This window comes from Diabrotica virgifera, chromosome 4 (assembly GCF_917563875.1).
Source record: "Diabrotica virgifera virgifera chromosome 4, PGI_DIABVI_V3a".
In the NCBI taxonomy this organism is placed as follows: Eukaryota; Metazoa; Arthropoda; class Insecta; order Coleoptera; family Chrysomelidae; genus Diabrotica; species Diabrotica virgifera.
The window spans coordinates 163,349,983-163,376,501 of record NC_065446.1 but is presented as its reverse complement, the minus strand read 5'-3'; the positions used below and the strand labels follow the sequence as shown (position 1 = coordinate 163,376,501).

Below are 26,519 nucleotides of genomic sequence, written 5' to 3'. Positions count from 1 at the left end.
TTTATACGTTTTATTCACTTTGTTATATCTACGTTACTTAAAAGATTTTTTATTAATAGTATTAGGGTATTAGTATTTTCTGAAATAGGGGTTATTCCTTTGTTTGCATATTTGCTAACCTAACCTAGTATGAAACGTTATTCCTGTAGAATACATTGCTTCTACCATGCAACTTCGTTGAGAACAGGACACCATTATGCACTATACAAGCACAAATAAAAAACAAAACAAACAACAAAAAACATAGACGTTTCGTTTACCAAACATTACCAAAACGAAAACAAGACCGAAGGTGGCCAAGATGCCAAGATGGCCGAAGCGCCGAAGTGAGGTGGTTCGTGGTTGGTCGTTTTTAGTCACGTGATGCCCTCTCTAAGCGCCATGCACGGCGAATTTGAAAATGAACGCAAATGAAATAAATATAAAAATGCCTCTCTTCCGTTTTTCACAAGTTTCTGTTATAAGTAATTTTTTTTCTTAACAAAATCGCATCAGCCAAATTGGCTATTAGCCAACAATAATTTTTATTACATTTGTATGTTTATATATTGTATAAAATGTTAATTGAACTTAGGAAACTCTTTAAATTTGACATATTGCACTGTATGCCAAAAATGTCACTTAGTTTGTTTGGTATGTTATAAGCAATGTTATATCTGTTACACGTATTTATTATTTGGCAACTTAAAATATAGGAACATTGGTAGTATGTTCACATAATGTCTTATGGTAACATTCCAGGAATAATTTAAACAGATGTTCACCGAATGTTCCCCAAATGTCCAGGACATTCAAATATTGATAGAATTTTGGTAGTACATTCCTGGAATGTTTTGTGTTGTTAGGGTGTATACTTGTTAGCATCGTTTATCCACACGTTCCCTGCAACAAATGATGTTTTATGGAACTGTAGAAACAAATTTGACTTCGTATAAGGGTCCAATCCACTGCTTGTTCTAGTTTGTTGATGAGCTTTGTTTAAGGCTGACCTAGTTGTGTATCAGGATGGTGTCTATATGCTAACGCTATCCCGAATGCTTTTGTGATATTTCTGTAGAACCTGTAGAACCATTAAAAGTTCTTTGGTTCTTTAGCGGCTCTCTTTTGTTGTGAAGTAATGGTACTCTTCCGAGGTTTCGTTTTACCCTCAGGTTTTACCGGTACACACGCATTTGTTTTATGTGGATTTGTCGTGACCATGTCCCAGCATCCATTTTTGTTTCAACATTCATCCTCATTTGTTGAGCTCCAGAAAGGTGTTTTTGGTACGTGGCTCAGAGTCTGTTCCTCTCAGAATACCTTCTAGTGTAGTATTTGTGGCGGACACAGAATCTGCGACTGGAGTCTATGATCTCTTTTCTCTTTTATTATATCGTTGTCCATAACTTTTTTACTAGTTCGGACAAAATACTTTAAGACACAACAGTGTGATCTTATCGTACTAATCCTTCACAGTTCGTCAACTCTCTGGGGTATCGCTTACTTAAGGTAACACTGTCTCCCCTGTACCATGTCTCTCCTGGACAGGTACTCTGGACGCAGCTTTGGATTGAGTAGTACAGTAATTGGAGCACGAATCTGACTATAAGATATACATAGGTACTAGGACTACGTTTTTGTAGGAATAGAAATCATAATTCTGCTTAGCCCATTTTTATTATTGTTTCAGTCATAAAAGAAGCTTTACCAGAACTACCACCTGAACCAAAAAAGAAAGGGAAAAAGGGGAAAGGGAAAGAAAAGAAAAAGAAGAAAGGTAAAGGAAAAAGCGAGAGAGCCACTCCAGTTTCTGATGATGGTAAGTACCTATATAGAGAGGTTAAAAAATATGGAATAAATTATTTTTTTGAAGAAACCTACCCTGGAAAAAAATCCTGAGACAGATCGATTTTTATTTTTAAATTACAATTTTTTGACATATATACCATAATAGTGACGTCATTTATTTGGACGTGATGACGTAATCGATTAGTTTTTTAAATGGGAATAGTGGTCGTGTGGTAGCTCATTTGAAAGGTTATTCAATCCTCTATTCAGTGATACAAACAGTAACATCATTATTTATACAGGGTGAACAAAATTAATTTTTAATTTAATATACATGACACAAAAAGAAGAATGTATGTAATTTGTTTAACTCAAAATATATTTTACTGACGAGATAATATAAAAAATGTTTATTTCATAAATAAACATTGCTTTCCGCTTAAATTAAATGTCAAACAGCCACCCGCCTGCCCCTTGTCAGTTTGAATATTTAATTCAAGCGAAAGGCAATGCTTACTTGTCAAATAAACATTTTTTTCTCTCTTCTGACTGCAGTAAAATGTATTTTGAGTTAATACACGTATGAAGTTTTGCTACATACATTCTTTTTTGGTGGTATTTAATTTATTTCAAAAATAATTATTTTTTGGCCACCCTGTATAAATAATGATATTAATGTTAATATTACACAATAGAGAATTGAATAACCTTTCAAATGAGTTACCACACGACCCCTATTCCTGCTTTAAAATATCATCGATTACGTTATCACGCCCAAATGGATGATGTCACTATTATGGCTTATATTATGTCAAAAATCATAATTTAAAAGTAGAAATCGACCTGTCTCGAGATTTTTTTCCAAAATGGCCCATTTTCGAAAAAATGAATTTATTCCATAATCCATAATTTAGAATCTCTTTGTATATTCGACATGGGTCGATAATTCCATTATGTTCAGAATATCGAAAAAAATATTTAGAAAAAATATAGGTATGTACCTAATGCTTTTCTCCAGTCTTGGCTAATATGCCGTATTTTACAGGGCGCTAAATAACTACATGGTAAAGAAAACATAGATACAATAAAAGGAAACACTGTATATTTTCTCATATATGTATTTAGATTCGTCTCATAATGCCTTAATATGGGGTCTATGGTATTTAACGAGTTATAACCATTTTACTTCGAAATCATTATAAAATAAACATATTCTATACAAATAAGGAATAAATAAATAAGTATTCTTCTTACACAATAAGGTAAACAATACGCTCTAGTTTTCAAGTTAAGTTTAAAAAAATTATATACAAATATTCTTATACAGGGTTAATTACAACAGAAAAAGTTGATTAAAAAAATCAGAATGTTTAAAATTTAAAATTTAATTTTCCTTTGATAATAACCCCAAAAACTTGATTTACGTAAAAAATGGTAAGGAACGAAATTTGAGTTATTTTTCTAACAAATATTGTACTTTTTTTTTATTTTTGTAGGATAAAAAATAAACGAAAATACTACAATTTAATATTGAAAGTTTACTACAATTAAACAAATAAAGTAATTGAAATAAAAATAATAAACAATATTTTAAATATAAGATTTTTCGTTAAAAGAACATTGATAATTATTGATATTAGTTTTTAAAATAACGTTAAGATGGTAAAAATCGATTTTTTTTTGTTCGAATCTGCTTGCACATAAATTATTGTGATGTATTTATCTTAAATTTAACGTTTCCCAGAAACTGAAGGAGGTATTCCAACATCTGAGAACTTAGCAGGACAAACAGAAATAGAAAACGCAGATACAAAAATAATTTCTGAAGACAGACAAGATACTGTAGATACATCGTTAACGATTAGTGGATCTGAGCCTCCTTTAACAGAAACAGAGGCTTCTACTTTACAAACACCAGAGATAACAGATGCAGAGACTACTGACGTTGAAGGTAAGTGCATTATCATTTTATAAAGATAAAAAGGTAAGTACTAATTGAAATCTTGCCATTCAATAATCAGTATTAATCTCAGTAGTTACAAAATAATTTTAAACCGCGTCCTGACTGGTAAATTTTTCGTGCGTATTGAACTAATGGTTCGTCCCAAGAATTTGCGTCGCAAATTTTTACCAGTGAAAACGCGGTGCCCGACCATTTAATCTTCGTTCGAAAACCGACAACCGATGAAGCGTGTGCGTTGTGTGCGTCGAAAATTCTTGCGTCCGATCTATGCGACGAACAAGTCCACATTAGCACAATTTACTTCGGGCACGCAAATATTTGCGACGAACAGCTGGTTCTACGCAAATTTTTACCAGCGAGGATGCGGCATTAGTAGTTACAAAATAAAAAATGGACGGCAACATCGTTGTAGAGGTCGTGGAAGTTTTGGTGTATAATTGTCTAACAGAAAAAAGAATACCCAGCTTGGGGAAAAACGCCGAAATATTACTTTTACATAAGAAAGGAGACACTACTAATATTGAAAACTACAGACCTATAAGTTTGTTGTCACACTTATATAAATTGTTAACGAGAATAATAACCAACCGCATAACACAAAAACTAAATTTATATCAACCGGTTGAACAGGCAGGAGTCAGAAAAGCGTTTGGTACTAATGATCACTTACAAACCATCAGAACACTGGTAGAAAAACCACAGAATATAATCTACCCTTACATATGGCATTTATTTACTTTCACATGGCTTTCGATAGTATTGAAATTTTGTCCTTTTTGTCAGCCCTGACGGCTGCTCGAATAGACTCACGGTACACTACACTCATTAAAAACATTTATGAACAGGCCACATTCCACATCAAAATCAATGAAGACGAAAAAACTAAAAATGGCGCCTTGGTAAAAGTATTAGACAGGGTGATACTATTTCACCAAAGCTTTTTACGTTAGCATTGAACAATGTAATCAAGCAGCTTGACTCAGTGCCGCGCCAGCACGTGGTAGCGCCTGTGTGCAAGACATTTAATGGCGCCCAAAAAATAAGCAATTTTTTAAAAATCGTTTCGTTAAATAAAACAATGTGAATAAAAATAAACAATTATTATTTATTGTAACCAAACGAAAAAAATTAAAATTCCCACACATGCAATAGGAAAATAAAAATAGTTAAAATAATTAAATAAAAATATGTAAAATCTTTGGCGTAACAGCATAAACAAGTAAATATATAGGTAAACATAAAGTATTATGGAAATAAAAGACAGATGTTGAGCAATGAATTTATTAAATCTTGCATAAGTATACTTACGCTCCTAGAGCATCATCAGGGGCGTTTCGTCAAATTGGAAGATATACTTGAATGTTGTAATATTGGTTTAAATTAAATAATGGCAGAAATTAACATACAGCTCACACTGGACAAAAAATAAACAGATTAAAATCAAATACTGGTACTACATTAGGTACATATCGAACATGTACAAAGGTACCTTCCTAATTTGACGAAACACCACTGATTATGCCCTAGAAACAAAAGTATAGTAGTCGATATCTGCCTATTAGATATTTTCATAAAATTCATATATTCGAGCAGTCAACCATTCTCTATTAATCATGAAAAGCTATTTTATATTTTATATTAATTCACTTTTCACGCCTTCAGTTCGGAAAATATTTTTATACTATGTACAGTGAATAGTATCAATTTCATCTAATGATAGATTTTGTCAACCGCTCTGAACTGGTGGTCGATCTTAAATATTTTTTCTAAGTTTCAGTTTAGTAAAAGATCGTTCAATAGTGCAGCAGATATGGGCAGAGTGAGCAGAATGCGAAGAGCTACTGTTAAATTTGGGCAACTGCAGTTAATTCGTTTAAAAATATAAATTTTAAAATTTAACAAACATCATTATTTAATTCTTTTCACAAAGGCTGAGGCTGTATTATTTCTTCAAACAAATCTTCTCTCTCTATATCTAGATTCTAGATGACCAAATCTCATTTTTTTTCAAATTTCTACACAAAAGTTTTACTTGTGAGTTTTCTCTACTATCGTTCAAATTATATAAAATTTTTAAAGATTTCAAATTTCATTTCATTTACTGAAATTAATGCTTGGTCGAGAACACAATAAAAGAAATTAACTTTGGACGACATTTTAGGACCCAAAATCGGTTCGTCTTTATATTCGTAGTCGAACTGTCTAGGCCTGCATCCCGCGTACCAAAAAAACTTGATTAATAGCAAGCTGAAAATTTGTTAATAGCTTAACGATGTCTAGTCGGACAAACTTTGATGTACGGAAACTCTGGAACAGGTTAAAAATTTGGAACGTCAGACTACGAAAACGTCCCATGTATTTTGTCGGACAGAACTTCCAATTAATTTGTTACCCTTTCATTAAATTCTCATGCAACAATCAGACGGCTATTTATCACCTGTCATAATTCCTGTCATTTGACATGTTCTACTTATTGATATTCTTGAGTTGGGGTTAATTTCATGTAATCGAATGAACTATCTTTCAGTAAGTCGTCCCAGGAACGCAACTCATAAATATTGGCAATATCATTTTAAAGTCTTCTACTTTAAAATGTATAATATATGTCTGAATTGCCAATATAAATGAGTGAGATTAAATAAATTATTAGAAGAATTTTTTTGCTTAGCAACAACACTTTAGTTTATTTTAGTAATATTTTGTATTTTGACAACGGCACCCGATTTGGGCGTCGAAACGTTAATAAAATTATTTTTTTCATTTTAATTGTGGCTTATTTCCCATATAAATAATTAATCATGTTCTACTTGTTGGACTTATTAAAATGCCCAGTTGGTGAAAAATACCAGTCTAATTTTTACATGAGAGTTAAATGAAAGGGTAACAAATCAATTGGAAGTTCTGTCTGACAAAATACATGGGACTTTTTCGTAATCTGACGTTCCAAATTTGTAACTTGTTCCGCAATTAAAACTTCCCCTGTTCCAGTGTTCCCCTGCATCAAAGTTTGTCCGACGAGACACCGTTAAGATATTAACAAATGTTCAGCTTGCTATTAATCAACTTTTTTTGGTACGCGGGATCCAGGCCTAGTCTGCTTTTATTCTGACGCCGTAGCTATGCGGCTGATTGAAAACTAGGCTCCACACCCAGTTTCTCTGCATCTTCATTTGCTGTAGTAATAACATTATTAAATTTGCTATCTGTCCGAAACTCGAGCAAGAATGATTTTAACTCTTGTAAAGCATTTAAAGCCAGCTGCATATTTATTGTTTTTATTATAAAATTTTGCTAACGAAGTTAACTTACATTAGAACTTCATACCATATGTGGACTGAGCGTATGAATATAAAAATGTTGATATATTTCATCTCCTATACATTTTTTGGCTACATGTCTCTACAAGATTTTTCTTGTTTATGCAGATTGCAAATCAATACGTAATGTGCCTACCTTTAAAGTTGAGATATACAGGGTGACAAGGTCGGTAAATGGGTAAAATTTTATCCGCGAAAAATTTATGTAACAACTCTAGTGGCGCCCCTTAATTGTTGGCGCCTATGTGCGCCGCACACATTGCACACGTGGACGGCGCGGCCCTGGCTTGACTGAGAGCAAAAATTTCTAAACATTGATGGTGTACGTTTAAGTCATTTGATGTTTGTGGATTATACAGGGTGTCCAGAAACTCTACCGACAAACGAAGACAGGAGATTCCTCAGATAATTTTAAGACAATTTAACCCAATTCACCTAGTCCGAAAATGCTTCTTAAGGGAGCTAGAGCTCTTTGAAGATGGCGTCATGAAATTAGTTTTTCTTAAATACCTCCAGAACGCTTCTATTTAGAAAAACGAAAATTGGTATGCTTATTTACTTTTCAGAGATGAATCGACTCCATCCATTGCAAATTTCTAGTACCGGTCATAGGCGTGCGTTTTGGGTAGAGCAACGCGTATCGCATAACCTTTTTGTTCCTTAACTTTTATGCATTTTTGACACCGGATTATTAAATTGTGAGATATTCTAGTACTAAAAGGTACTCTTGATTTAAGTCGGTAGGACACACCGTTTTCTAGAAAAATCGATTTGAAAGTTTTTCGTTTTTGGAATTTGAAAAAAAATTGAAAGAACTTTTCAACAAAAAACGAAGTATTTTACCAACATAAAGTAAGAGTAACTTTTAGTACTCGAATACCTCATAATTTATTAATCTAGTGTCAAAAATGCTCAAAAATTCAAGACAAAAAAGTTATGCTATAAAATAACTGTTGACCTACCCAAAACGGACGCCTATAACCCGTACTAGAAATTCGCAATTAATGAAATCGATTTATCTCTGGAATATAAATAAATGTACCAGTTTTTGTCTTTCTAAACAGTTTTTTTTTTAATTTTTTTTTTAATTCAAAAAGCGAAAAGTTTTCAAATCGATTTTTCTAGAAAACGGTGTATACTACCGATTTAAAATAAGAGTACCTTTTAGTACTAAAATACTTTCCAATTTAATAATCCAGTATCAGAAATGCATAAAAGCTAAAGATAAAAAAGTTATTCGATAAAATAAACGTTGCCCTACCCAAAACGGACGCCTATGATCGGTACTAGAAATTTGCAATGTATGGATTAGAATTATATCTTAAAGATAAATGCGCGTACCAATTTTTGTTTTTCTAAATAGAAGCGTTCTGGAGGTATTTAAGAAAAACTAATTACAAGACGCCATCTTCAAAGCGCTCTAGCTCCCTTAGGAAGCATTTTAGGACTAAGTGAATTGGGTTAAATTATCTTAAAATTATCTGAAGAATCTCCTGCCTTCGTTTGTCGGTAGAGTTTCTGGACACCCTGTATAGTATTATTTAGTACAAATATCAAGGTACTGAAGCAAATATTGAAGGAATTAAACCAACAGTCAAATAAAATAGGTCTCAAAATGAACCTTCAGAAAACAAATTAATATAATGAGTAATTTATAAACTAATCTTGCTATTGACAACATCAGTTTTGAAAATGTAGACCACTATATATATCTTACATATAGACATACCATTAAAATTAGCAAAGAAAACTAAATATCCGAAATAAAAAGACACATACAATTGTATTTGGTAGCTTTCGGAAAGTTAGGCTTTATTTTGAAGAATAAAGATACCAATGTGTCGAAGACGTCATAGGCGTAACCAGGATGATCCTAAGGGGGGGGGGTTACAACTACCTGAAAGGGGGGGGGGTTACAACTACTGGAAGGTCTCTGAGGGCTATGGTGTTAAGCGTATGGAGCTCAAAGTACATCCCAATGGGGGGGGGGTTACAACCCCCAAAACCCCCCCTGGTTACGCCTATGGAAGACGTAGAGTTTATGACAAATGTATCTTGCCTGTAAATACATATAGACTGGAGACCATAGAATTTAAAAAAAACCTTCGAATAGCTTAGTACAACCCAAAGAGCGATGGAGAGAACCATGTTAGGGATTAGTTTGAGAGACGGGATTTAAAATATCGACATTCGTGAAAGAATAAAGGGTACTGATGTCGCGGAATGTATAGCGAGGCTCAAGTGGCAATGGGTCTGACATGTTGCCTGAAATAATCCCAAAAATTGAACACAGAGATTAACAAACTGGAGACCAAGAGAGAACAGGCGAGGAGAAGGCAGACCGAACAAGAGGTGGACAGATATCAAACAAGTCGCGGGCAGGCAATGGATGAGAAATGCTAAGAGTAGAAATCGATGGAATCAAATCGGAGAAGCTTTTGTCCAGCAGTGGACGAACATAGGTTGAAGAAGAACAAGAATAAGTTAAAATAATCTTAAAAATAATACATGGATATTTGATACTTTGTCTTTTGTCGTTATCGTATTACTAAAGATCATGATTTCCCCTGATAGCGTCAAGTAAATGCTTCCATTAGTTTCTATTTTCAGCTATTCTAAGTGTTGTGTAGAATGAGTGGTCCCCGTCCCCGACTCTATGGACTTGTTCTCGTCCCCTTGATCTTCCTTCTCCTTCCAGATTGTCCAGAGTCCATCAGTCTTTCTAAATTCTTTTTATTTCTATAGGTCCTCCTGAACTCAAAGGACTAAAGGATTCGCTACAGACAGATTGTAGACAATCTTGTTTTAATATTAAAAGGCTTCGAAATAGAAGTATTTGTGAGAATACCAGTCCAGGATAGAGAATCTTTCTCTAACATATCAAATGCATCGATATTTTAGCTCTCTTGTGGCCGACGGTAAATTCCAACGGAAATGGACCTAGTTACTCGATAGAAGTAATACTAATAGAAAATAAAAATGTATACCATTTTTATTCAGTTGCAATGTGAAAGCAAAACTGTCCTAATGGTAGGGGAGCAAAGTATGCTAAATGTGCAGTCACTCGAGCGCTTTGGGAACCTATTGGGTTGTGATTATTAGGTCCTAAAACCAAAAAAAGTTAAGTAAAATTTTTCATTTTAGCGGGCGCTTGTCATTTTTTAATTTAATTTGCCATTTCCATTAATCGTTTTTTCCGATTATAGCGCCATCTATCCATAATTTGAAAACATGTTTCGAATAAAAGTTGCTTATTTTTATGCAGATAATCCAAATCTGCAATAAAAAATGGGGGCTCCCATTTAAGATTTTAAAGTAACCCCCCACCCCACCTCCGTAGGGGGTCACGTTTGGTACCATTCGATATTTTTTTCAAAAATATTAAATAAGTGTATTTTGCAGTTTTTCGATCTGATGTTTATTTTGCTAAATATCGCGGGAGTTGTATTTAAAATTTTAAATTTACCCCCCACTCCACTCTGAGAGGGGTCATGTTTGGTACCTTTCGATAGATTTTTGAAAAATATTGAACGTGTAGTTTTTAGTTTTTCGATCTGACGTTCATTTCGCGAAATATTCGCTTTTTTCTTGTGAAACTTTGTGACTGGCCAATTTCCTTACGCCCCGCTCAAATCGTCAGATTTTTTAAATATACACTGTTTTGCATGTACTTAACTTACCTTATCTTAATCTGACAATTTGGAGTATTTTTAAGGATAGATTTTTTTTTTCGGGCCCCCCTAAACGAACTCCCCTGTGTTAAGGGCCAATATATGGCAGAGGTACATCTGCAGGGTACCACGTCTCTCCCCATATGATAATCTGACGCGCTCGAGTAACTGCAAAAATCCCCGCTTGGGCTCCCCTACCATAATTTTCACTTAGTTCAGAGAGCGCAAACCAGCACTCTATATCGACGATTTTCGCCTCTTGTTAGAGGCATCATCAGAGAGGCACAGGTGTGCTGTTCTCTGTCCTAAATGAAAACGGCCCACGAGCTAGTCCTCGCATTGCAACTGACGTTATGGTAGTAGGTACCTAGCTACATCTGCTAAGTAAAAGTCAAAGCCATGAAGGCGTTACCAGGAAAATGGTCCAATAAATTTTTCATTTAAATATCTTTTAAAAATATTTCTAAATATTTTTATTAGCATGAAAAACGACAAAAATAACGTTACTTACTGAAATTCACAAATTAAAATGGCTCGATCACATAACTAGAATGGAAGAAGAAATAATTACCAAAGAATAATATACACTGTACACTGAACAATAATATAAAAATAATAAACACTGACGTTGGTATACAAAGGAAAAGTGGACACTCCTTAAAAACATTGATGTAGCTGGTAAAAGAAGATCTGATATTGAGGCTACACAGTGTGAGAAATCTAATACATGACAGAAAGAGATGGAAGAAAACTATTAAAGCCTTGGCAAACTATGATTTTTTTAGCAATTAATAATATTACATCTCTGTCGCCGGTTTCACCAACAACAAATAGTAATTTACTCTGTGAATAAAGTTATTCGACCAATAAACTGACATTTCTTAATTTTACTAACGTCAAATAAGACTTATTTTATATATTTAGTCTCACAATTTCGAATAAATTGGCCAGTTAATCTCGCTGTAAGTATCTACAAGAAAGTAAATTCGTCAGTTTAAATTATCAGTAGTAATTGCACAAGAGCTCTAAAATTATGAAATTTTTCCCGAGTGACACTTTGACAGTTTTAATTTCACGAGAAGAAGACGAGTGAAATTATGTCAAAGTGTCACGAGGGCAAAAATTCTATAAAAATTTTAGAGATCGGGTGCAATTTGTTGCGATTATTTAATGAATAAAACTGTTCAGCACCAAAATTTTATTGTAATTTATTTATGTAAGTACAAATTAGTACAATTAAACACACAGTTGTTATAAATTTAATTTGACGGTTGAAAGTCATCACTTTTATAATTTTTAAAACATTAATTATCATTAATGTCACTGAATGTATTTTTTCATAGCAACGAAGGGCATCTGACGTAATATACTTGACGACGGGAAATTATCAAAAATTATCGGGTATAATATCACAAGAGAGTGAGAATAAATTGATAATAATGCGACAGTTTTTCGAAAATTTGTTGTCTGGCAATAGACACCAGAGCCCGCAGGGCTCGAGTGGCTATTGCCCAATGACAACAAATTTGACTAAAAATGAAGCATTATTTTCTTATTTATTCTTACTGTCGTGTGATATTCGTAAGATTATTTCTTAATACGTATATTATGGATATTTTCTTAAATGTGACAGTTGTCAAAACTAGGAAACTGGTTGCCATTAAACAGAAACAATCTACTTAAAAAAATTCTATCGGTAATTTTCTACAGTTGATAATTCTCAAGTATAATTTTAATCTGATTGGACAGAATTAAACATGTGATCAAATATCTTACTATACGATTGGAAGTTAAAATCATTCAAAAATAATCGATTTAATTTTTTAGAATTATGTAGCTTTCTATTGGTCAGAATAACCTATGAATGAAATAATCAGTAGTAATTGCACAAGAGCTCTAAAATTATTAAATTTTCCCGAGTGACACTTTGACAGTTTTAATTTCACGACCCAAAGGGGAGTGAAATTATGTCAAAGTGTCACGAGGGCAAAAATTCTATATTAATTTTAAAGATCGAGTGCAATTTGTTGCGATTATTTCATGAATAAAACTGTTTAAAACCAAAATTTTATTGTAATTTATTTATGTAAGTACAAATTAGTACAATTAAACACACAATTGTAATAAATATTTGACGGTTGGAAGTCATCACTTTTAAAATTTTTAAAACATTAATTGTCATTAATGTCACTGAATGTATTTTTTCGTAGCAACGAAGGGCATCTGACGTAATATACTTGACGACGGGAAATTATCAAAAATTATCGGGTATAATATCACAAGAGAGTGAGAATAAATTGAAAATAATGCGACAGTTTTTCGAAAATTTGTTGTCTGGTAATAGACACGAGAGCCCGCAGGGCTCGAGTGGCTATTGCCCAATGATAACAAATTTGAGTAAAAATGAAGCATTATTTTCTTATTTATTCTTACTGTCGTGTGATATTGGTAAGATTATTTTTTAATATGTATATTATGGATATTTTCTTAAATGTGACAGTTGTCAAAACTAGGAAACTGGTTGCCATTAAACAGAAACAATCTACTTAAAAAAATTCTATCGGTAATTTTCTACAGTAGATAATTCTCAGTATAATTTTAATCTGATTGGACAGAGTTAAACACGTGATCAAATATCTTACTATACGATTGGAAGTTAAAATCATCAAAAAATAATCAGTTTAATTTTTATTTCTGTAGCTTTCTATTGGTCAGAATCTCCTATGAATGAAATAATCAAAATTATATTAAGACAAATAAAAATATAAACGTCTAACAAATTTTATTCGACGAATAACTATTCATTGATTTATTTATTGTTGGTGAAACCGGACCATAATATGTGGATCTTATGGTTTGTTTCACGTTAAGAATAGAACGTTGAGCTTACGGAGGTCAGTGTTGCCAAACCTCTCGCGCACGGGAAGATACTCGACTGCCGATATAAGATTCATTCTAGTCAGTACGGCGTGACATCGACGCGCTTCTCTTGTTCATAAGAAATACATGGGGCTATCTCCGCAATATTCGATTCTTAACGTGAAACGCTCTATAGTATAATGTACTCTGCCTTCCTCTTCTTGTTGTGCCACTCCTATTTGAGATTGTAAATGATCAAGGCTATCCTGATCTTGTTTACATCTGATCTAAAGAGTTCATTCGTATAGGACTTTTCATCGACTCTCGTTTGTTTCCACCTTCTGTCATATGTTGTATAATCTGTGTATAGTATTCATTGTATATGTTACCGTTAAAACCCGATTTCAGTTAAATCCCTAATTTACTAGGAAATACTAGTTTTAACTACGCACTTTTTAGACAATTCTAGTTTTAACTAGTCAAAACTAGATTTGACTGCTACATTCAGTTAAAACTGTACTAAATTTACAATCAAGATGCAGTAGAAGAAATAAATAAACCAAGACACGTTAAATGCTACTAGGAGCACTCAAGTTTATACATTGTAAATTATGATTCGGGACTACTCCTAGTAACATTTAAAATGTCTTGGTTTCTCTATTTCTACTGCACCTTGATTGTAAATTTCGTATAGAAACGGATATCATTTAGAGTAGTTAATACTAGTTCCAAATAGTTTTTTATGGAATTGCTAGTGAATACTAGTTAAAATTGTTGCGAAAAGAGACAAGTACTACGGCTTATTCGAGGTAGTGTTAATGACGACGGCGGCCGGTTGGTAGCAAACTAGTGTGTGCAACTGTTCATTGTTTTGCATCGTTTTTATTGGTTATATTACACCACTGTGTATCATTCATCATGAGTGATAATATCAAACATAAGGTTGAGAGCAGAGATATAAGAAAGTGAAAAAAACGTGTTTTGGAAATTATTTTACAAATGGAAGAGACAGATAAGAAAGAAAGTCACTGCAATATTGTGGCAAAAAGCATATACAATAAATTAATGGTCGAAGTACAAGATGCGGAACTGTTTGTCAAGAAAACACCATTACAAAATTGAAGACTGAAACGATTTAGAATTGTTGAAGTTGGCGAAATAAAAAATCTACTTCTAAAATTGATCGCATCAAATATTATGTACCTGCCGAAGACATTTTTGGCATAATTGAAGCAGCCCACGGTGCTACTGTTTATGGAGATCGGAATAGGTTGAAGACTGAAATCGCCAGGAAATAGGCAAATATAACAATTGATATGATCAATACTTTCATACCAATGTGTGAAACCTGCCAACAGAAGAAGAGTAAAAATATAAAAGCGAAGAGGGGTCTTGTGTCGAAACCTATATTGCATTCAGAACTGAATAGTCGCTGTCAGGTAGATTTGATCGATATGCAATTACAAGAGGTTCTGCTCTAGATCAATAGAGAACTACACTAAATGAAATTAGTTCGGGATTTCTAGTTTTAACTGAATTTAGCAGTCAAATCTAGTTTTGACTGGTTAAAACTAGAATTGTCTAAAGCGTATAGTTAAAACTAGTTCTTCCTAGTAAATTCGGGTTTTAACTGAAATCGGGTTTTAACGATAACATATATACAGATTATTCTACATATGACAAAAGCTTGAAACAAATGAGAGTCGATGAAAAGCCCTATTGCATCCAAACCATTTGCTTAAGTAACATGACATGACTATGACACTGTACAGCCTGGATTCCCTGCAATATACTGTCTAATGCACAGTATATCTGGATACAGTTTAAGGCAAATTAAACATTTAGGAACGACTGAATTATTCAACGGTATGGCTATATTTACCCATCTATTTATGCATTTTAGATGAAAATATATTGCTTTATTAAATATAATCGAATTTTAGATATACCAACCGATATCGAAGATGGAAAAAAGAAGAAAAAGAAAAAGAAAGATAAAGGCAAAAAGCAAAAGAAAAAGAAAAAAGGTAAGCCAATAGTTTAGCTTACCTATATATTTTTAGTTGAAAGACTGATAAATTTTGTACACCTTTGAATGAGCCAAGGAAGTGAAAAAAATTGAATGTCAAAGTGTGTAAAAAGTATTTATTTCCTTAGCTAAGCGCTTTCGACCAAGTTGTCAATACTGACTGAGTCAATTATTTCTCTTCAGTCATGATGGTTGGGTAAAATGCCCATACCATGAACACAGTTTTAATGTGTTTGTAACGTTTGTGAGGCAGTTTTTTCATGTTTTTTTTTATGCTTGGGGTTGCACGGAAGGCAATTGGAGCATACATGACTATATTTTGTAATGCTTAGGTATCTAATGTTACGATACTCACGCATTCGACCCTAAGTAATGGCACTTCTTTTTATATTGACCATTAGCTCCGATGATGCCAATTTTGTCGAAAGCGCTTAGCTAACGAAATAAATACTTCTTACACATTTTGAAATACAATATTTTTTCAGTTCGCTGTTATATATTTTTATATAATACAGTGGAAAAATCGCTAAATATATTTGCTTCTTATTCTTATTTTAGATGGTACACCTCAGATTGAGGCTGAAGAAGATGAATACATCATGGTTCCGGTAAGTTTTTATAATTCAATTAAGTTCTTATTAACGTTAATTTGATAGAACAAATCATTTATTGTCCTGAATTGTAGACAACAGTGGGTTAAACAACTTGTCACTCAACAAGAAAGTGACTGCAACATAAGGAAAAACTCTTGTGCCTTATTAGACCACCACTTAAAAACAGGACATAAATTTGAATTTAATAATGTAAAAGTCTTGAAAGAAGGTATATAATATAAAACCACTCTTCCTTGAGATGGACACATTAACAAAACTTCTGAATCTATCAATTATAAAACTGACACTAACCATTTGAGCAATATCTGCCAACATTCTAACAACGAATAAAGAGGCATATGCATCTATATTCGTTGATTCTAACTAACACGTAGCGTGATAAAACATTTCTTAAGGTACTAAGTACACTTTCGAAGACCAAAAATAAGCATTTTTTAAAGATTTTTTCTCTCTGAAGCTTTATTAAAAATGAACATAACACTTTTTACATATTAACATCTAACTCTTAGAGAATACAAAAAATATATCTTTTTTCATTTATGCCCGTACACTAATATAGTAGAGGGCGCCAAAATCGAGGCCTCGAAAAATAGTAGTTCCGATGGCGGACAGTTAATCTCAGGATTGGCATCTCTGAAACAAAAAAATCGCACGGCAATTGAAAAAGGAATGTTTCTTACGTGACAATTTACCACCGTTAGTAAAAAATTCCGCAAAACAAAGATTTTACGGAAATTTGAAAAATTTTTGTGAAAAAATCGCCTGTTTTCTTTCAGTTTTTCATGGTTATAAAATATTTATTTTTTTATTTTTTGGTCAAATTGTGATGAATTGTTACGTAAAAAACCTTCCTTTTTCAAATGCTGTACGATTTTTTTGTTTCAGATATCCCAATCCTGAGATTAACTGCCCGCCATCATTTTTCGAGGCATCGATTTTGCGTCCTCTATAATATTAGTGTACGTGCATAAAAGAAAAAAGGTATAATTTTTGTACTCTCTAAGAGTTAGATATTAATATGTAAATAGTTTTATGTTCATTTTTAATAAATGTTCTGAGAAAAAAATTCTTGAAAAAAATGATTATTTTTGGTCTTCTAAAGTGTACTAGTACCTTAAACTTTAGAAAACAAACACATTACTCACAATCTTTTAGTTACTCTACCTTAATTTTTGTTCAATTTCTGAATATCAATATTACACTAACTCACTACGAAGGTACCATCAATTACATTTTATATGCTCCTGGTAATAACTATTAAGATATTTCATGACATTGTGTAGTGAAGGCTTGCGAACATTTCCATAAATACTTGTATGATAGAAGATTCCCTCTTCGAACGGATCACACTACTCTCATATGGCTCATAAAATTCCGTAATCCGGAGATCAAGATGGCAACATAGTTAAAACGATTACAATAATATGATTACGAAATTGAACACACGGCTTGAGAACATTCAAATGCTGATGCTCTTTAGATACGACCACGCTGTACAAATTTGTAATCACTGTGTTAAATTAGGGGGACGATTTTACTCCGTGAGACGAACCACCGTCATTAATAATCAATGGCAGCCTCAACAGCTGCAAGACACCCAAGCAGATAATGCGTGTATAAAAAGAGTATTGGATTGGATGCGTCGAGGGGAGATAAGTCAAGTCCTACTGGAGCCAATGAAATTGGCTGGTACTAAAAGATAATCTTCTATACAGAACCTTTGAGAACGATATTGGTACAGAATCTAAGCTTCAGTTAATGGTACCTAAAAGTAAAGTGTCAGAAATATTGTGTCAGTTGGATGACGGTGCAGCAGGTGGACACTTTGGTACTACGAAGACTCTGCAAAAGGTCCGAGAACAGTTCTATTGGATGAACTGTAAAGATGATCTAAGAAGATGGTGCCGGAAATGTGAACTCTATGCAACCAGTAATGTTCCATTTGGTAAAAAGAGAGAACACATGAAACGGTACAATATTGGTAGTCCGTAGGAAAGAGTAGCAATAGACATTGGAGGTCCATTCCCAAAAACGGATGATGGTAATAAATATATCCTGGTAGCCAGGGAATATTGTACGAGATGTACCGAGGTCTATACATTACCAAATCAAGAAGCTGCTACTGTTGCAGTGGCACTTGTTAAAGAATTATTCAGCAGATTTGGTGTTGCCTTGGAGATCCATTCCGACCAAGGGCGCAACGTTGAGTTAACCTTCTTCCAATAGATTTGTAAATTGATTGGTGTCAATAAGATCAGAACGATACCCCTGCCACCTTCCACCCAATCAGATGGAATTGTCGAGGGAATGAACCAAACGATAGGTAAATATCTGTCCAAAGTTGTATCCAAACATCAGAGAGATTGATACCAGCACATTAATTTATTCATGATGACCTACCGCTCGGCCATGAAAGAAACTACAGGTCAGACCCCAACACGCTTGATGTTGGGTCGTGAAGTTTGTTTGGCTGCAGACCTTTGGAGGAGCATGTTACAGGTGAAAACTATGTCGACCACCTGAAGTTACGAATGAACAACATTCATGAACTTTCCCGACAACACATCCAGATAGCCAGTGATAGAATGAAAGATTAATATGATTCTCAATGCAAGAATGAAAGCTTTCAAGTAGGTGATCTTGTCTGGCTTTATAATCTGCAACGCCTTCGAGGTTTGTCTCCTACACTACAAAGAAAATGGGCAGGTCCAAATGGATTTAAAAAGGAAATAAATGACGTAATATACCGAATTAAGAAGTTGCCAAAGGTAAACCAACAGTGGTTTATATAAATCGTCTTGCACCATATGATGGCTCAAATGAAACGGAAGAAGCACGAGTCCTTCAGCATGAGATGAAAGACTACGGACAGCCAAGATTACGTAGAAAGAGTGCTAGATTCGGTGTGACCACAGAAGTTCAACAGGATATTTTTAGAGTTCCGGAAAACGTCTCTCAGCACATTGTTTTCTCCAAGACCTCGAGTAACCTCGTTCGTATTCAATAGGAAGTTCGGTCGCTTGGACGGGTTAAGGAATCAGCATCCTAAACTTGGAAGAGTACTGCGATTAGAAGATGGTCTTTGATCTTTGCTGCTTATGACCAGGAAGTCTTATACAGAGAAGGCAAGATACGATAACATATGTCGTGCTTTAATCTAAAGAAAATCGTGTGTAATTATGACATCAAATATTTGGATTTACCGAAGATAGTCCATCTAGTAGAAAATCCTTCCTGAATTGGAAGATTGTGAGAAGCATGCTTGAAGTGATCTTTCGAGAACTCGGCGTACGAATCACTGTGTGTTGCGTTAACCCGAAGAGATCGTGCCCTTCAAAGACAGTAGACTGTTATTTCTTCTTGGGAGTAGATGCCGAGCTGAATGGTAGGTTGTGCCATTCTGGTCCTTCATCTAGAGTTGCTGATCAGGGCGTTCAGATTCTAAGAGGAGAGCAGTATAACGAAAAAGGTTATTTCGGACCTACCCCGTATAAAGCTAACGGTTTCAACTCTCTTGGTGTTCTCGAATCACCGCTTCGTGATGCGCGAGGATAGGTGTTCCAGAACTTACGAGAAACGGCGTTCAGATTACTCGTGAAATAGAGATGGACGTAGATTATTCTGGAATAACGTATTTTAATATACAGGGTGTTTGGTAAAGAATTTGCCATAGCTTAACCTTAGATTCCTGAGGTTAAAATAGGTCGATTTAAGGTAACTTACCTTAGTACAAAAGTTGATAATAACCGAAATACAGGGTGTCAAAGTTAAACTTTTATTTTATTTATTTTTGAATTTTTCCTGACAGGCATGGGACAACAGCACGAAATTTGGTAAGTGATGCTGGCATTGTACAATCTACTAAATTATGTTAAACAAACGTTTCTGGCTACTACCAGAGGCGTACGACGGGGGAACATGAATGGTTGACCCTTCCCAAATTCTACGCCACTGGCGAAATTGCTATTTTAGTGCAATTTTTTGATTCTCCAACACTTTCTATGTAAAAAACATACTCTACATTCGTAACGATAAAGCCATTAGTTTTCGAGATATTTGAAGCTAAAAACGAAGGAGTATAATACATTAATCTAAATAAATGTGCCTTTTCATTTTCAACTTCAAATATATCGAAAACTAATGACTTTATCGTTACAAATGTAGGGTATATATTTGCCTAGAAAATATTGGAGAATCTAAAAATTATACTAAAATAGCAGTTTTATTAGTGGCGTAGAATTTGGGAAGGGTCAACCATTCACTTTCCCCTGTCGTACGCCTCTGGTATTAACCACAACGATTATTTAACATAATTTAGTAGGGTGTACAGTACCTACACTTTCTGCCAATTACCATAAGGATATGTCAAATAGTTTTATAGTACCGGGCACACATAGTTCTTAAAGTTTTAAATAAAGAATAAATTACTAAAAAAGAAAGAATACTTTAAAATAATTTAACATATCCGTGTGATACTTGGCAGAAAGTGTAGACACTGTACACCCTACTAAATTATGTTAAATAATCCTTTTTGGCTACTACCAGAGGCGTACGACAGGGGAAAGTGAATGGTTGACCCTTCCCAAATTCTACGCCACTGATGAAACTGCTATTTTAGCATAATTTTTAGATTCTACAATACTTTCTATGCAAATAATATACTCTTCATTCGTAACGATAAAGTCATTAGTTTTCGAGATATTTGAAGTTAAAAGTGAAAAGGCACACTTATTTTGATTAATGTATTATGCTCCTTCGTTTTTAGCTTTAAATATCTCGAAAACTACTGGCTTTATCGTTACGAATAATAAAAAAATTGCACTAAAATAGAAATTCCGCCAGTGGCGTAGAATTTGGGAAGGGTCAACCATTCACGTTCCCCCGTGGTACGCCTCTGGCAGTAGCCAGAAACGTTTATTTAACATAATTTAGTAGATTGTACAATACCAACAACACTTACAAATTTCGTGCTGTTGTCCCATGCCTGTCAGGAAATATTCAAAAATAAATAAAATAAAAGTTTAACTTTGACACCCTGTATTTCGGTTATTCTCAACTTTTGTACTAAGGTAAGTTAGCTTAAATCGACCTATTTTAAATTCAGGAATCTAAGGTTAAGCTATGGCCCATTCTTTACCAAACACCCTGTATAAAGAGCGACGATGTTAGTTTAGTTTAGTTATAAATTAAATTCTGAGTTGTAAACTTCTAAAATGAATAGTCGTATATTAATTCGAACCCAGAGTTTTATTTTAGTATATAAAACTTGCTACAATATTAATATTTTATTGTCTCTTAATAATTTATTTACTACCCTTTATCTAAAAATGAAAAACCATTTTTTAGCAGTATTTTACTCTTTATCTATTATCTATTTTATCTCATTCAAAAACCTATTTATAGAAAATTTTATTTTTAGCAAATAATACAAAAAACAATAGTAGATTACATACTTCACGGCGAGTTCATGAACACTGGAGAGAAGATGTTCGAAAGTGACAGCTATCGAATAATATATTTTTACAGAAAAACAGACGGCGGAATTCCACGCTTCAAGCAAGCTTCAGATGCTGATATAGAGATGCCATATTATTTCTTGATTGGTTCCAGCACAGGGAATTTCTTACATTCAGTTACTCACTTGTGCAGCCAGGTAAAAATATCACAATAGCTCTTGATTGATTTTTTATTTCTCCTTTTTCTTCTTCTTCTGGTAGCACTACAACCTGGGGTGGGTCTTGGCTGACTGCACAACCCCTTCCATCTCGAATGGCCGTCCATGATAGTTGAGTCAGTGGGTAGCCCCACTGTTCTTAAATCTGATCATATATTGACTCTCCATTGTATTGGTAGGCTTCCTAAGCTTCTTAAGCCTTCTTTCTGTCGGGTTCCTCCCAGATTAACTTGGCAAGGTGGTTATTAGAAAGTCTATGGACATGGCCAGCCCATCTTAGACGTTGCGTTTTAATTTCTTGGACTACGTGTTCGCTCGCTCTATATATCTGCTTGACCTCAGAATTTTTTCTCATTGGGTATTGGTTGCTATTATAGGGTCGTGATAGAGTTCAAAGGTTCTTTTGAGTATTTTTCTCTCAAACATCTCAAATCAAAGTTTTCTTTCAATTGTTTGGTCAGACTCCACGTCTCACACCCATACATGAGCACCGGTCTAATCACTGTTTTATATAATCTCGTGGGTTTTAGATTTAATAGTATGGTGGAGTTTGCTGCCTGGGGTCGTATTTTCGAATTCATTCGAGCATATTTCGATACGAAATTAGAAATTCGCTCGAAATCCAGTATGTTTTTCGAATATTCGTGTACGAATTTTTTCGGATACGACGACCCGAATTGATTTGAACCATTCGAATTTTGATGCTCTTATAATAATTGTCATTTCAGTTATCACTGGGCCCATGTACTTCAGATAAGATTCAGCTGATAGTTTTTAATCCTTGTTGCATAGAATATTTTTACATTGAACTTACATTTTAACATTAAATGCGTCTTAATAAATTCTATCAACTCTTTTTTTTGACCGATACTGAACCACCATATTCCATGCACTTTTTTGCTCCTTTCAGCTAATTTACAAGAAACGAATTATTCTAGATCAGGGGTGGGCAAAGTGCGGCCCGCGGGCCGCATGCGGCCCTTTAGACATTTTTTTGCGGCCCGAGGAGATTTTTCGTTTCAAGATTTTTTCTAATTATTGCTAATATTGATAATTAAATATAGATAGATAATGCAGATATTAATATTATCACTTTTGCAGCGGGTGATTTTTCCGCAAATTGTCAACATAACGCGGGCAATTATTTGGGATTTGGCACAAAGATTTATCGGCTCCCTCAATGAAATCCATGAAATTTCAACAAATGAAAATGATATTTTCGAAGTAGTCAGGAACTGTGTGGAAAATTTTGAATTAACCCGTAACCACCTAGTAAGAGTAACAAATGACGGATCACCAAATTTAAGAGGAGCAAATATTGTAACGTTGAAAAAACTTAAAGATTACGTTCAACAGTTACCAAAACATGATTTATTATTCTTCACTGCATAATCCATCATCAGATATTGTGCAAAAATGTTTTGCAAGTGGACAACGTCATTTCAATTATAACTAATATTGTTAACTGTATTAGTTCAATAGGATTAAATCATGTGAATTCAAAGCTTTTGGAAGAGTTATAGAGACAGAACATACTGATGTCTTATACCACAATCAACAATCATATTCGATAATTAAGTTTAGAAAAGGTTCTTAAAAGATGCTGTGAATTAGGGGAGAAAATTATTTAAAAATTAAACACTGCTACTTTGCTAAATTTATAAGTGTTAATCGCAAAATGAAACTTTTGTAATGAAATTCAAACTATTCATTGATCATATAAAAAAGAAAGAATTAGTCCAATTATTTCCCAATAATTTTGTTTAGTCCGGATCTGGTATATTCTTGTGATTAGAAGTTGGGTGGTTTGGATTTTAAATGAGAGGTATCTATCTCAAATATCAAAAAATAATACAAGGTGGTTCTAAAGTTATGCTTCCAGAAAGACATGGGCAAAATCGATAAAACACCCTGTAACTCAATTATAAAAATCATTGAGGTAATAATTGTAGTATATCTAGAACCACCTTAGTGACCTCTATTCACAATTTAAGTATTCCCGTTTCTCAATGAAACACTCTGTATATTTGCGGCAAATACCGTGCTTAAATAAGTGCGAATGTGGTATAGGGGGTAGGGATATGGTTTGAAAATTTTGAAATTTTCGATTTTTTTTATTATTTTGTATGAAAATACATAATTTCAAAAATATTCTCGGAAAATTTCAGTTTGACCGTAGGAAAACTACCAGAAATACAGCATATTTAATATCCCTACCTTCGATTCGCTTTGCAGCGGCTTGTTGAGCGTAGCGAGAAACGTTCAACAGCTGTTCCATTTTCTTTTGTAAATTACTCTGCGATTTAAAAACATATTCCGGTGTACATCACTTTATGATTTGACAGACAGAATAAATTGAAAATAAAAGTTGTCAAAACTAAACGCGTTTTTCTCAAAACTGCTCAACTGCTTTTTATAGGCAGTGGACATTGTAACTCAAAGGCTACTTGGCAGATCCACCTGAAATTTTTCATTTTAAAATTTTCTTTAGATATTTCGTGAGGTAACAATAACAAATGTGTTGATTTTCACTATTTCGGTATTTTCACTTCTGAGAGATATCAAAAACGCAAAAATCGTCAAAACTAAAAAAAAACTCAGTAGTGTTATGTCGAGAAACTCATAAGCTAATAAAATATTTTTGAATTTTTTATTTCATATGATCCAATAACGAGTTCTGATGTCTAGTGAAAAATTAATTTTTTTGTTTAGGTGTCGGTAAAAATTTGCAACCGTTGGCCTATTTTGCAATAGTTGATCTTGAAACATTTTTTCGGATATTCTTTGAATTGTGCTGAATATGTTTATTTATTTTAAAAATAAAATAATTCCACCATAGTTGCTAAACATCCCCCCCCCAAGTTAAAAATTTGAAAACATTGCGGCCCTTGGTAATAGACCAAAAACCTTTTGTGGCCCTTATTAAAAAAAAGTTTGCCCACCCCTGTTCTAGATGACAAAATCACCATAAAGTAGGTTAAGTAAAACTGTGAATTATTCTTCGTTTTTTTCTTATTTGAGTTTTGGTTGTTCGAATTTGCAGCGTTGCCGGTGCAAATTCTTCTCGCATAAGTATAACATTTCGAAAGATATCCAAAACTATAGATTCAAATTCGTGTACGAAATTTTTCATTCGAGTTAACTCGTAGGTATACGAAAAAATTCGAATGAATTCGAAAATACGACCCCTGAATTTTTGCTTTAATCTCTTCCGTAATATCATTATACAGGGAGATTGATTAGTGTGATAAAGCTCAGTAGGTGCGCTCAGTAGTATCAGATAGCAATAAAAGTTAATAACAAAAATTGTAGCCAACTTTAAGCTTCACATTACAAAATCAGATATAATGTTATAGGGTGTTCGATAACATAGTGGCAGATCAAACTTATGTTTTTTGAAGTGAAAACTTCTTTAGGGACGTTGTGCACTTTCTTTGGATAGGGGAAAAAGCATTGAATTCGCGACCGTCATCGCGACCCTCATCGCAACCGTCATTGCGACCGTTATCGCTCATGCTATATATTATGTGTATGTATATATACATTGTGTAGACGTATTTAAATTTCTAATAAATGTAAAACCTATTTTACGATGGGGAAAAAAGATTAATTTCGCGACCATCATAGCGACCGTCATCTCTTCGGCGAAATAAATTTTGTATATATATATATATATATATATATCTATATATAACAAAGGAGCACTCGTAAGTGTAGGGTTTTATCGGTCAAGTGGGTGAAAAAAGAGACAAAGAATTCAGCTACTTCATCTATTTATTGAAGACGTTTCGTCTACTGCTCAGTAGACATCATCAGTTCATCTACAAAAAGAGTGTTATAAGAAACAACATCCAAAAGAGAGGTAAAAAAGCACTAGCGTTACCTTAAAAAGACATGTAGCAAAAGATAAGATGTACATAGTAAAAAAAACCTTATCCATGAACCAATGTAATGTATAAGTATGTAACATTTAAGTGTATAGTTAATATTTAAAAACTTTAGTACAGCCAAAGACAAGACCATGTGGTAACAGTCACATATAAAAAACAAGTGGAAAAAAGCTGGCTTGCTTTTTTTTTCCAAAGTCAAGAATGAACCAAGAAAAAACCAGATTCACACTTCCAAAAATTTAGTAGTGTTTAAGCATACTTCATTTTAACCTTAGGCAACATCATTAAATGAATATAGTGCTAATATGCAACTTCGAAAATTTAAAGTTGAATAGTTACCAGCAGGTCATCCTAGCCCAACGGACACACAAAAGAAAATGGAGTTTGAATTATCAGGTGTAAACTGACATCTCGCCAAGAGGCAGGCAACCTTTAAAAAATTTTATAACAAAGAGTGACTGACAACTGCAGCGCAGCGCGGTAAAATTTAAATTGATGTATTTAAAACAGTTATAAAAGTGTTTAAAAAGTGAAAGTAATATCAAGAAGTAATCAAGGGATGTACCTTATACCTCGTAGACAAGAATCACAGTTTATTTTAAACAAGTGAGGGCACTTCACACAATTATATGGAAAAGTGCCTACGTTAGTACTGGTCATCCAGTTACTAACGAATATATAAGATAGTACAATAGTATAACTCCCATATATCGCAGCTCAAAATGCAAGAAAAAA

At 33.7% G+C, this 26,519-nt stretch overlaps 1 protein-coding gene across 1 annotated transcript in view; it reads left to right on the top strand.

Moving 5' to 3' along the window:
* The window catches only part of LOC114336768 (dynein axonemal heavy chain 10), an 863,661-nt gene that overhangs the window by 11,731 nt on the left and 825,411 nt on the right, over nt 1-26,519 (top strand). The window contains exons 2-6 of the mRNA XM_050648469.1: nt 1,670-1,798; nt 3,512-3,718; nt 15,521-15,604; nt 16,165-16,214; nt 21,640-21,873. Coding sequence (XP_050504426.1) covers nt 1,670-1,798; nt 3,512-3,718; nt 15,521-15,604; nt 16,165-16,214; nt 21,640-21,873 — 704 coding nt within the window. The remainder of the gene's footprint in view (nt 1-1,669; nt 1,799-3,511; nt 3,719-15,520; nt 15,605-16,164; nt 16,215-21,639; nt 21,874-26,519) is intronic.